We start from the raw sequence: 12,612 nt of genomic DNA, 5'->3' as shown, positions 1-12,612 counted from the left end.
AATTATGCATTTTTTGCGCTGTATTTTAGACACACTCATCAATATGAAGTCGATATCACATCCGCTGTTTATTCTACCACAAACACTAACATAGGTCTATGACTACAGAATTATGAAAACGTAAGAACTGAGGAAACGACATGAGGAGCTTATGGCAACTTTCCAAGGAAGAATATTTCCAAAAAAAAAAAAAAAAAAAAAAAAAAAAAATAGTAAGTAAATCTTCATTGATCAATATGGCAACTGCTAGAAATAAACTTCATTTGAAGAGAGTTGAATAGAATCAATTGGCAAAAGCGCCAAACAGCCAAGTAAGAAGCGAACACTGCTTTAAAAAACGAGATACGAAAGGAGAAAACAGGGAGTTTTGTACGTCAAAGGAAAATTCCTGATTAGAATAAAATAATTGTACATTTTTGTTAATACTACTGACGCCATGTTTAGTATCATGGCAAGTAGGTAAATTGCTAATTCAATAGCATACAGAATGCAAAAGCAGAAACCAAAGTGTTGACTTGGTAGACTCTGCCTTTATTTAATTTGATAATCCGCAACTTAATTGGCTCAGAAAAAGTTGAACTGTCCAATGTCGATATGCTGGTGAGTAAAGTGCAAGTAAATATGATAAATGAACCGATCTCTAAAAATAATGCCTGAACATAAAGACCATCTTAAGAAAGCAGTACGCGTATTTTTCAATTCTTTTTTTGACTGAAACTGGAAAAGAAAGGCATCTTAAACCCCCCAAACTATCGAAAACCTAATTATTACTTTTTTGGGCTCATTTGTGGCATAAAGGATAGTCGGCACAGCAGTGCAACCGATTTTTCTGCAAGACGCCTAAATAGGTCTTGTCTTGAGAAAGCTATTTTTGATACCATTATTGCGCTTGATGGGGTTTGTCTAAAAGATTTAAAAACTTCATTTGAAGTCAAACATCAGCTTTAGCTCTAACACAGTTTTCGCTTCCTGATAAAGACATGACAATTTTAAAAACTTCAATTGGGAAGAATAAGTGCTATGTCTCATTGATTGTCATAGTAAAAGCAAAAGAAAAAGCAAGACGAAATTTGTCAGACAAAAGCGTCACATTTTCTTTCTCTAAGCCTCTCTCTGTAAGGGGTGGGTAGATGAGGTGTTTTACAGTCACTTTAGAAATGCTTTTTCGAAGAAAAAAAAACTCTCTTTTCTCTTTATATAACAAAAAATGCCCAAGTCTAAGCGTAGTACAGTCGGTAAGCTATCACTAACAAGGCTTGAATGACTTGAATACTGACTATCACAGTATCCTTGACCAAGACTGACAAGAAGGGTCGTGGAGGAAAAGAAAAGTTGTTTGAAGATGTATGTAATCTATATAGATTAAGAGATGTTGATTTTTATTTAGGTTCAAAGTTGTGTTGATAACTATGAATACTTGTATTTGTTCTCTGTCAAAGACATGCGCAACACATACCTCAAGGAGATCCGTCATGATTTTAACGATTCTCGCTTCTTTTACGGTAAGAATCGTGTGATGGCCAAAGCTCTAGGTACAACACCTGAAGAAGAATATAAAGAAGGCATTTCTGAGATTGCAAAAGTAAGTAATTCTTATTAAAGAAAAAATGATGATAGCTAATGGATACCTGCAATAGCAATTGACAAGTGAGGTTGGTCTACTTTTTACTCACAAGAAACCTGAAGAAGTCAAGAATTATTTTCAAGAATTTGTCAAGCCTGACTATGCTCGTTCAGGAGCCATTGCCACTCAAACCATTACTTTACCTGAAGGACCTGTCAAGCGAGGTGTTGATCCCATGCCTCACAATATGGAGCCTCTTTTAAGATCACTCGGTATGCCCACTGTTTTGAAGAATGGTATTGTCACATTGCTTGTGCCTTATACTGTGTGCATGGAAGGAGAAACACTCTCTACAAATCAAGCTCACCTTTTGAAGCTCTTTTATCATCAACTTGCCGAATTTAGTGTGGACCTGATTAGCTATTATCATAATGGACAAGTCCACGAATGTTAGATATAGAGAGAATAGCTAAAAAGAGAGAGTATATGTGTATGTATAATTCATTAATTAAAAAAAAGAGTGCGTGTATAAAATAAGGAATGAATGCATATAAGCCACAGAGACTTTAATTGTGTCTCGCGTTTCTTTTGATTTTTGTTTTGTTGAGTGTATCATGACAGTTGAAATTACGCCCTATGGTAATCAGACCTGTGTTTATACATGTACTTTAATACTCTTCTAGAACAAGAACGCTTGAGAAATATTAAACTAAATAAAGAGCTATTAGCCTCTCTGGAGATAGGGAATGCAAATCAGTCGCTTATTGTTCAAAACTCAAGAGAGTAAATAATCATGCTACATCATTCTATACTGATATTTTTCAATCAGACACCCTAATGTAAAAAGACAAAAAAAAAGTTATTGTAAGTATTAAAGGACGGATATATGAACTCATATTGCGATAAGCAACGCCAAAAAGAGAGCCATTGCCCATCAGGAAATCATCAAGAATCCGAGGAGAAAAAGCACTTGAAATTGAGGTTGACAAGGAAAACAAGATAGAAGTGCTTGATGAAAGTGTGAAGGTAGCTATGATCTATTCAAGGCGTCTTAAACAGTAATATAGGATGATGCTCGCTACCAAGACATAATGGATGAAAGAAAGTTACTGACAGCTGAAGAATACTTTTCGGAGGAGATTAAAAAGAAGGCAGTTTATGTGGATGGTCATTTCAATGGCTGGGTGAACCCTGTCATTATGAAAAAATATGGTATTGAGTCCTCTGCTGCAGAAGCTTGGGAAAAAAATGGAGGTGGTGTCTATTCATTTTCAGATCCTACTGGCAGTGGAAAAAAGAGGAAAAAAGGAGCACCTTCTAATGCAAAGGTATATACAATCACTGAACAGAACAGACTTTTTAATTAAAACATGTAGAGTGAGTCACTAAAGATGTTTAAAAAGAATCCAAACCAGTACTTTTATCGACATAACGAACCCGGTGAAGAACAATGGGTACATGATTGGTCAGAAGAAGAGAAAGCATTATTTATGAAGGTATTGCTCTATGTATATGCCATTTGTTAATTGCAAATCGGTATAGGTTGCACAACAATATGGATGTGGAGACAAGGTAAAGAGAACTTGAAAGCAGGACGAGTTTTTTTTTCTGACACTTTATTATTTAACAGTGGGGATTGTTTGCTAGCTATATACCTCATCGGTAAGTAGTATCATACACGTTAAAAAAACAATAGAGTGCTGAACCCATTATTAGGTTTGGATATCAATGCAGCAGTAAGTAGGATACATTATCGTTTGTTCTGGTCTTCATACGCTTCTCGATCTAGGCTTCTATCGCCATGAAATTATTCGAAATGGGTTTATCTTTGACCCCAATTTTCAAGTAAGTACCAAAAAGTATTGCTCATGAATAAAAACTAACTTGTAAAACTCAGTTTAAACCCTCGGGTGAGCCAGTTTATACAGGAAACCATCGTTCTCGAGGCTAAAGCGCAGTTTGTAAAAACAATAATAATAATAATAATAATAAAAAGACTGCAGTCCGCCAATCACCCAGCGTTCAAGTAAAAAACCTGATCCTGCTCAAGTCAATGAATATCAGGTGTAGCCTAGTGGTGAACGAGTCTACTCAATTGATATTGGTGTTCTGTGCTGAGTTCAATTGGCTGAAATCTGTTGTAAAATACCGCAGTCCTATTCTTTATCATTTCACATAGTACAAACGCACAATTTTGTTATAAATACTCCCTTATTTTTCTGAAATAAAGGAGGTCATTCAACATCAAGATCATCCACTTTAACTACAAAAGACAGCAGTCATTCAGTGAGCATTATCAGCTGTGTAACAGATAGAAGCATAGCATTTACTATCTCAGTGGATGGTAACAGACTTAATAATTTTATTTTATCTTTGGGCTTCCTTCCCGAAACATACTTGTTAACATCTTATTTTCCTTTTATCTTTATTTTCGAATCCATATTTGAACATTATCTTTGATCTGCAAAGAACATTATCAAATAAGGTCTACTCTTGAACATTATCTTTATATTATAAGGAGCATTATCAAGCGCAGTTATAAGTCCTCTTTGGACATTATCTTTATATTATAAGGAGCATTATCAAGTAATCGAATCATAAATCTTTAATTGAACATTATCTTACAATAGTAATTCTTATTGTGAGAACATTATTAATTAAAGTGTTATAAAGAACATTATCCTCTTTGACTATAAATTGGGAACATTATCTTTATAATTTTACAAATCTTATACTGAACATTATCATTATAAGTTGAATATTAAACATTATCCTTTATCTAATATTGGAACATTATTAATATGTATCTTAAGAACTTTCATACTTTTTACTTAAAAGTTGGACAATTCCAAACCTGGTGCTCATTACACACCTATTCCTATATTTTCTGCTATAGACCACACAATTTACACAGTTTCTGTTATATTGAGTTAAAGTTAAACTCAGAAGTAGAAGAGTCGATTTAAAGGGTTGCTTTAATATCAACTATCAAACATGCGTCTACTTATACGTTTCTGTCTTGTTAATGATTTTATCTCCATATTGCCTTCATACGCCGATTACCTAGCAATCAGGTCAGTTCAACCGCTATCAAGCGACTGACTTGAAAAATTAATCTGATTTTGCCCAATATCGGTTGCCAGTTGAATTTGACCTGATAGCCTAATATCAGACGAACAGCACTCCGATCAGGTTTTACAATGGGTCTCAGTGTGGTGATCTGAGCACTTTTGAATACAAAATATAATAAATAGTCTTTCATCATATAAATGAATAATCACTTATAGCACTATACATTATAAACATAAAGTAAGCATTGTATAATGACAGTAAATAACGGTAACTGGGATAATATGGATATTTACAAATAAGGAAACCATAATTGTACCTTTTAGATAACCAGGAGGATTAAAGCAGAATTTACATAGTCAACTCCCAGGCACAAGCTGTCAAAGTGTTAAGTAATCAATAATCAATAATCACAATTAGTCAATAAATCAGGTAGTATAAAAGACAACCTGGAAAAGATATATCTTAGAGGATTATCATTTTAATTTGTGGACTGTTGTTTTAACTAAAAGAATAATACCAACTTTATTTGTTTGTTAATAAGTTTGTAACTAATGATTGAAAATTATAATTAAAACTAACCAAGTGATGCTGGTAATAAAAGTGATAATTATAAAAGTAGTCTTGAGATAGTACGTGTGTTTTTTAGAAGTTTTAGAGAAAAATGGGGAGAAATGAAGTGAATGAAAGAGTTGTAATTAAGAATTACACTCTTGGTTACACGTAAATTTATATAATGACAAAATAATGAGTCTCAAAATAAAGGTGCAGATTGCAAAAGTTCAATATTCAGGTCATCACAAATCATGCTCCCCTCAGACAAATTAACCACGTTGGTGGATTTGTCTCAAAGAGCTAATATTGACACTGTTGTATACACAGCATTATTCATCCCTTCTTACACTAGTTATGCCTTAAAAGAGCAAGTATTAATATCGTGTATAAATATATCTTTCAATCACAGTTTTATCCGCAGCTTCGATGGATGTCTTCTATCTTAGTTTAAACATGTTAAAGATCAGACCATCACATAATCACAAATTGACATCTGCATCAATACCAATGGTAGACGAGGTCTGTGCCCTGATCATGTACCCAGTTCTTGTGTACCTTAATCCACTCAACCGATTAGCTAGTGTATACACACTCAGTCCCAAATCAAGGATAATCAATTATCATACAAACAGTATAAATACAATACAAAATATAACCTTTAATAAAGCAGACTTCTTTTGGCCGTTTTGGTTCTAATCGATTTATTGATTTGACCATTTTATTAGTGATTATATCACATTTTTTTCGATTAAGAACGTATATTTATCTCTACTTTATACTACCTACCTTACTATGTCTTCTCCTACTTCTGATTCTCCCATGGATACTTGTCAAGACTACCCTGTCTCTTCTTCTGGTTTTTCTCGTACGGCTCTTCCAGCCACTTACTTGGAAACTCTCCAGCAAGCAGTCAAGGATCTGACAATTGAACTTGTCATCTTGGGAACTAAGGTTGCTAATCCTCCTGAGGGTTGTGATATCACTGTTTTGCGTTCAGATCTTGTTGCTCGTACTAGAGATCTTGACCTGATCAAGCAAGCTTTGGTAAAGGTTCAAGGCCCTGCTATTACTACTCTGTCTTCTTGGCCCTCTGCTCCTTCTTCTGTTCCTGTCTGCCCACCTAATTTACCCATTTTTCAATGGACAGGTGTGGTTCATGACCACCAAGCACCCATCTTTGTTGATGTTACGGCTTGCCTCGTCCGCTTTGAGGATGTTCTCTTTGCCAATGGTCTCAATCTTGATGATCATTATCGTCGCCTAATCCCACAACAATTACCAAACATTGTTAGGAAATGGTACGAACAGTTTGTTGCGGTTCATCCTATACAAAGTCCAACTTGGTGCGACTTTAAGGAGGCCATCACTCTTCGCTTTGGTCGTTCGACTGAACAAGATCGTGCTGACTGCGCACTCAAACTCGTCAACATCTCTATGAATCACGGGAATCTTTTGCTGCTTTTGTCGATAGATTCCGCGATTTACGTCGTCGCTCTGCTGACCAGAGTTTGCCTGTTGCTGTACTCATTGACAAATTCTTCAAGGCCATGCCTGGAGCTCTCCGTGAGCGTGTTTCCCTTGCCCGTGCTACTTTGCCTGCTGAAAAACGCTTGAGCATTGATCACTTGATGCAAATGGCTCTCGACATTTCCAAGGACTTGCATGAGATGTCTTCATGGGTAACAAACCTTCCTCTGGCTCTTCTGGCTCCTCTCCTTCTGTTTCTGTCATGTCTTCTAAACACGCTGTTAAGTCAGGAAAGATCACAAAGAAAGTCTTACCTACCAGCAGTGGCAAGTACTGTGAATTACATAAGGTCACCACTCATCAGACGAGTGAATGTAAAGCTTTGTCGTCAATCTCAGCCTCCTTGGCAAGCAAGCCTAGTTCTTCTTCTGTCGCTGCTACTGGTTTTTCCAAACCAAAAGGTGAAAAAGAAAAGACTTGTTTCCGCTGCGGGGCCCCCAACTGGTCCAAGAACCATGTGTGCAACTCCGCTGTACCATCTTCGAACCCTAGGTTTGCAATGATGAAAGCTATCGAGTCTGCTTCTTCGAATTTATCTTCAACAGATGATTCATTACTTGACACTTCCTCTTTGGCTGTGTACCCTCGCTCCGAGTTTGTCGCTGGCTCTTCAGCTGGTTTCCTGTTTCTTCTTCCTCCGCCGCTACATCAGCGATCGCTGATCCTATGGCCACCACTTCTCTTACTTCCGCTCCTGTTGCTCCTCTTTCTTCTGCTGAAGAAATGGAACTTGACGAGTGCTTGGCTACTGCTGCCCAAGATTGTAAGTACACAAAATTTTCTAAATTAACAGAGCAACGTTCTAACGCTCTACTTATTCCTATTGTTATAGAACATCATGCAGTTTATGCCATGGTTGACAGTGGAGCAACACTTAGTGTCATTCATCCCGAACTCTTTGCCTTGCTTGGTAAGCCTTCTTTGCCTTCTAGTGGTATTGTTCTTCTTGGTGATGCTAGTTGTAGTACTCCCAGTCTAGGAAAAAGAAATTTAGAACTTTTGTACAATAAACGATTTGTAACTCATACTTTCGAGATTTTTAATACATCTTCTATCAAAGATAATGTACCAGTCGTTATTGGAATAGACTTAATGCCTCGCTTAGGTTTATCTGTGCATGGTTTAGTTACTTCATGGTTTGACACCACTGGTCCTACATTACCTTCGCCTATCGATCCTGAACAGGTGAAAAATGAAGCCAATGATAGTCCAGTTGGTACACCATCTGAACGTGAAGCCTTGATGAAGACTTTACAACCTTTACTTGATGCCAATGCTAGCATTGATTTGAAGGCTACTTACTGCAGTTTGCCCAACGCAATTGTAGACCTTGAAACAAAACCTGGAATGAGTGCATTTAAGAAACCTTATCCAGTACCTTATGCGTACAAAGATGCAGTACTTGAACAATTCCGAGTTTGGCTTGAAGAAGGAGTTATCGAACGCTCTTTTGGTCACACGGATTTTAACGTACCAATTTTATGTGTTGCAAAGAAGGACGCTGATGGTGTCTATTCTATGAAAAAGCCTCGAGTTGTGGCTGATGTTCGTCAATTGAACAATATCCTTATCAGTAACGATGTGTTTCAACTTCCGTTGATTTCGGATATTCATCAAAGTATGGGTAATGCTACTATTATCTCTACGATTGACATTCGCTCTTGCTTCACTTCTTTTCTGGTTAATCCTAACCATCAACATAAGCTTAGCTTTATGTGCCCTTTTACCAATTTACGTTATCATTTTCGTAAGATGTGTTTTGGCATTACATTTATGAGTGGTTTTGTGCAGAATGTGTTGCAGAACTATTTCCATGACTTGCCTTTCGTTACCATTTATGTTGATGATATTACAGTGGCTACTTCAGACACTCTTGAACATCATTTCACTTGCCTTGGATTAGTTATCCAACGCCTCACTGATGCTAATCTCCAGATAAACGCATCAAAACTCGTTATTGCCATGAACTCAGTCAATCTTCTTGGTTGGACTATTCGTAATGGTCAGCTTTTACCAGATTATCGCAAGATATCTGCTACTTCCACTTGGGATGAAATCCCTGCTACTGGAAAAAAGCTTGCTTCGTACTTGGGCTTCTTGAACTATTTTCGTGGTTCTATTGCCAATTATGCTACTCTGGCTGCTCCTCTTGATGATCTTCGTTGTGAAAAGTCATTAACTGGTTTGTGGACAGAGAAACACACTGTTGCTTTTCGCCAGTTGAAAGCTGCTCTTGCTTCTGCAGTCGTCCTCTCGCCTTATGATCCTAGATATCGTCTTCACGTTGCCACTGACGCTTCTAAGACTGGTATTGGTGGTGTAGTCTACTACATCAAAGAAAACAAGGTGTATTATGTTGGCATGGCTAGCCGTAAGCTCAATCCCACTGAACAACGATATAGTACTACTAGACGTGAATTGCTTGGATTTTTATTTGTATGTACACGTTTTCATAAACTGTTGTATGGTATTAAATTCACTGCTCATGTTGATCATCGTTCGCTTGTATTTTTGAAAAGTCAAGCTGTACCTAATGCCATGATGTTGAACTACTACGATGCAATTTTTAGTTATGATTTTGATATCGTTCACATACCTGGCATCACCAACTGTTTGCCTGACGCACTCAGTCGCTTGTATGAGTCTGATTTGCTCACCGAGGAGGAGGGTGATCACTCGTACACGAGCTCAAATAACCAACATAACCATGTTGACAAAACAAAGCATCGTACTTTCTCTAGAACAGAAAAGAAAAAGAACAAACTGAAAAAGTTGCACTCCGTTTCTAAACGCGCATCCTTACATGCTCCCAAAACAAGTCACCAAGAAATGAATTATAATTATTCTGCATTTCCAACTAAACCTGCTAAGCCAGTAAAAGATGATGATTCCGTACCACAATCAGCTCTGATTTCGCGTGCATTACAATACACTGAATACATGACGCCTCCCAAAACAGACAGAATGTCTATCATCGAAAGCACACATCTACTGTTGGGACACACAGGAATTAATTCCATCGAAAAGGCTATCCATGCAGATAAATTGCACTGGACCAACTTGCGTTCGGACATTGAAAAAGTTGTAAAGAATTGCAATGCATGTCAAGCACACACTATCCATCGTGTGGGTTACCATCCACCTAGGCATGTATTACCAGATGGTGTATTCGATCATATTTGCATTGATCTGGGTACATTCAATGTAACATCTTCTCGAGGAAACAACTTCCTTCTCTTAGTCGTAGACATGTTTTCACGCTTCGTAATTCTACGAGCAATCCCTGACAAAAGTGCGTATACTATTGCACGCGAATTGTTGTCCATTTGGACGCTCTTTGGCTTTAGTCGCATTATAAACCATGACCGGGGTAGTGAATTCACGAACGAGATTATTTCGCAACTTGTAGAGATGACTGGCATTGACCGACGCTTGTCATTACCTTACAATCCTGTAGGAAACTCCGTCTGTGAAAGATATATGGGTGTTTGCAAACAGTCCATTATCAAAGCCATTGCTGCAGATGCAAATGACCCTGAGTCATGGGATCTCTATGTGGATTTCGTGCAATATGGAGTCAATGTACAATACAAACATTTGCATAAATCTCGCGCATTTACTGCCATGTTCTATAGACAACCCAATCATTTGGCTGACTATACCAAAGATAAACCATCTTTGACATTTGAAAGAAATGATCACAAGCGCATTAATGAACAATTAAAGTATGTGAAAGAAACTGTAGTCCCTTCACTGCATAAACACATCAAGGATCAACAAGCTTTAGATCATAAGAAATATCTTAAATCGCACAACATACTTGATGACAAGTATCCAATTCATTCTAAAGTAATGATTGTTAATGTCAATCGTACTTCAAAGATGCACCCTAGATATATTGGACCCTTTATTGTGAAAGGCTGGTCTCGTAGTGGTGCATACATCCTCGAAGATTTAACAGGTGCTCTATTATCTAGAGACGTACCTACACATCAGATCAAATTGATCCAAGCGGGTGACACACGATCCCAAAATGAATTAGATCAGAGGCATTACGAAGTACAAGCAATTGTTAACCATCGTGGTAGTGGTGACAATGTTGAATACTATGTGCATTGGCGTGGTTATGATGACCAAGAACGCTATAATACATGGGAAAGAGTCGAAGCATTTGACTCCCTTAAACCCATTCATGATTACTGGGCTAGAAGAAACGCAACCCAAGCAGTCAAAGAAAATACTCGCTTACCAGATACAGTCAACAAGCGTAATATATCTGTTCGTAATAGACACCATTACAACAAATCTAAGGCCCAACGTCGTGGTCTAGTTACAAGATCTCAACGATCATAACAGTCTTTTTTTGCCTATACATTTATTTTTCTCCCACTGGGTTTTTACAAAAGGTTTTTTTATTGACTTACATGAACGATCTTATTATCCATAACAAACTAAAGTTACAGTTTATGTATAAGCGATTAAGTACTTGAATACTCAACAAAACTTGAAACGAATATACTATGCAAACGCTAATGCAAACTTACTCAAGTTTATGCGATGGTCTCATCTGGTGGGGGGCAATGTTGTATACACAGCATTATTCATCCCTTCTTACACTAGTTATGCCTTAAAAGAGCAAGTATTAATATCATGTATAAATATATCTTTCAATCACAGTTTTATCCGCAGCTTCGATGGATGTCTTCTATCTTAGTTTAAACATGTTAAAGATCAGACCATCACATAATCACAAATTGACATCTGCATCAATACCAATGGTAGACGAGGTCTGTGCCCTGATCATGTACCCAGTTCTTGTGTACCTTAATCCACTCAACCGATTAGCTAGTGTATACACACTCAGTCCCAAATCAAGGATAATCAATTATCATACAAACAGTATAAATACAATACAAAATATAACCTTTAATAAAGCAGACTTCTTTTGGCCGTTTTGGTTCTAATCGATTTATTGATTTGACCATTTTATTAGTGATTATATCACAGACACGTCTTTTGAGCAATCGACCTACACCGTCCGCAAATTGGCATGTACCATTATTGAACGATGCTGTTACTGTAAAAACTTCGGGTTTGAAATTGGTGTCCATTTTCGAAAACTTGTTGTGCCTCACACGGATGACCTTAGTTCCGGGAGGGAAGAACTTCCTTCGAAACCTGGGTTGCAAGTCATATTCGTCTTTCATGGCATTGTAGTCTTGAATTTGGTTGTTTCGATCAGATATCTCAGTCAACCTTTCCATTCCCATGGCGCGTCCCATCATCTGTAATGGATCTTGGCGAGCGGAGAGTGGTGACAGTCCAAACATAAACTCAAAGGGTGATATCTTGAGTACGGAATGAGCCTTAGTTCGGTAAGCATATAATACGGCATCCAAGTGATCATCCCAGTCATTGGGATTATCAATGCACAATTTCTTCAAAGCACGCATCAGGTTACCGTTCATTTGTTCGTTTTGACCATTGGTAGAGGGGCGATATAGGGCAGTGAACTTGTGATGAGTATTAACCAGATTGATGAAATTATCTACGATTTCGTTATCAAACGAAGCACCATTATCCGTAAGGATATGAGTGGGAGGACTGAACATAAGATATGTGTTTGTATAAGAAGCTAGACACGGTTTTGGCCTCAGTGTTGGTAGTAGCGAGTGCCACGGGCCATCTGGAAAAGGCTTCAACAGCAACTAAGATATACATATTACCACTCGAAGTTTTTGGTAAGGGACCAGCAAAATCTAAGGCAAATTGTTCAAACATGTAATGGATAGGGACCCTTTGTAAAGGTTCGTTCGTAATTGGGTGGGAGAATAATTGACATTCTTTGCATGTTTTGATGTGTTATCTTAAATCTTGATAGCAGTTGGGCCACCAGT

General features: G+C 37.5%; 3 protein-coding genes across 3 annotated transcripts; 2 read left to right on the top strand and 1 right to left on the bottom strand.

The window, feature by feature from the left end:
* The first annotated feature begins 1,176 nt into the window (after positions 1 to 1,176).
* Positions 1,177 to 2,101, top strand: B0P05DRAFT_567421 (ribosomal protein L10-domain-containing protein). The gene is made up of 4 exons (XM_051581135.1): positions 1,177 to 1,235; positions 1,286 to 1,344; positions 1,388 to 1,582; positions 1,638 to 2,101. Exons 1-4 carry the CDS (start codon positions 1,208 to 1,210, stop codon positions 2,016 to 2,018), a joined length of 663 nt encoding a protein of 220 aa, XP_051428915.1. The 5' UTR covers positions 1,177 to 1,207; the 3' UTR covers positions 2,019 to 2,101.
* Positions 2,102 to 2,142: 41 nt separating this feature from the next.
* On the top strand, positions 2,143 to 3,783 carry B0P05DRAFT_21188 (uncharacterized protein). The gene is made up of 12 exons (XM_051573237.1): positions 2,143 to 2,203; positions 2,248 to 2,347; positions 2,394 to 2,428; positions 2,472 to 2,590; positions 2,632 to 2,892; positions 2,968 to 3,060; positions 3,107 to 3,136; positions 3,195 to 3,226; positions 3,281 to 3,300; positions 3,354 to 3,409; positions 3,462 to 3,521; positions 3,568 to 3,783. Exons 1-11 carry the CDS (start codon positions 2,179 to 2,181, stop codon positions 3,513 to 3,515), a joined length of 825 nt encoding a protein of 274 aa, XP_051428914.1. The 5' UTR covers positions 2,143 to 2,178; the 3' UTR covers positions 3,516 to 3,521; positions 3,568 to 3,783.
* A 7,803-nt stretch (positions 3,784 to 11,586) lies between these two features.
* On the bottom strand, positions 11,587 to 12,000 carry B0P05DRAFT_482304 (uncharacterized protein; the record flags this gene model as incomplete). The annotated part of the gene is made up of 1 exon (XM_051575219.1): positions 11,587 to 12,000. The coding sequence occupies one exon, from the start codon at positions 11,998 to 12,000 to the stop codon at positions 11,587 to 11,589; it is 414 nt and encodes a 137-aa protein (XP_051428913.1).
* Positions 12,001 to 12,612: the final 612 nt, after the last annotated feature.

This window comes from Gilbertella persicaria (assembly GCF_025201335.1).
Source record: "Gilbertella persicaria strain CBS 190.32 chromosome Unknown B0P05scaffold_107, whole genome shotgun sequence".
Taxonomy (NCBI): Eukaryota; Fungi; Mucoromycota; class Mucoromycetes; order Mucorales; family Choanephoraceae; genus Gilbertella; species Gilbertella persicaria.
Note: the sequence above shows the minus strand (reverse complement) of the source record. Positions and strands in the feature narration are given on the sequence as shown.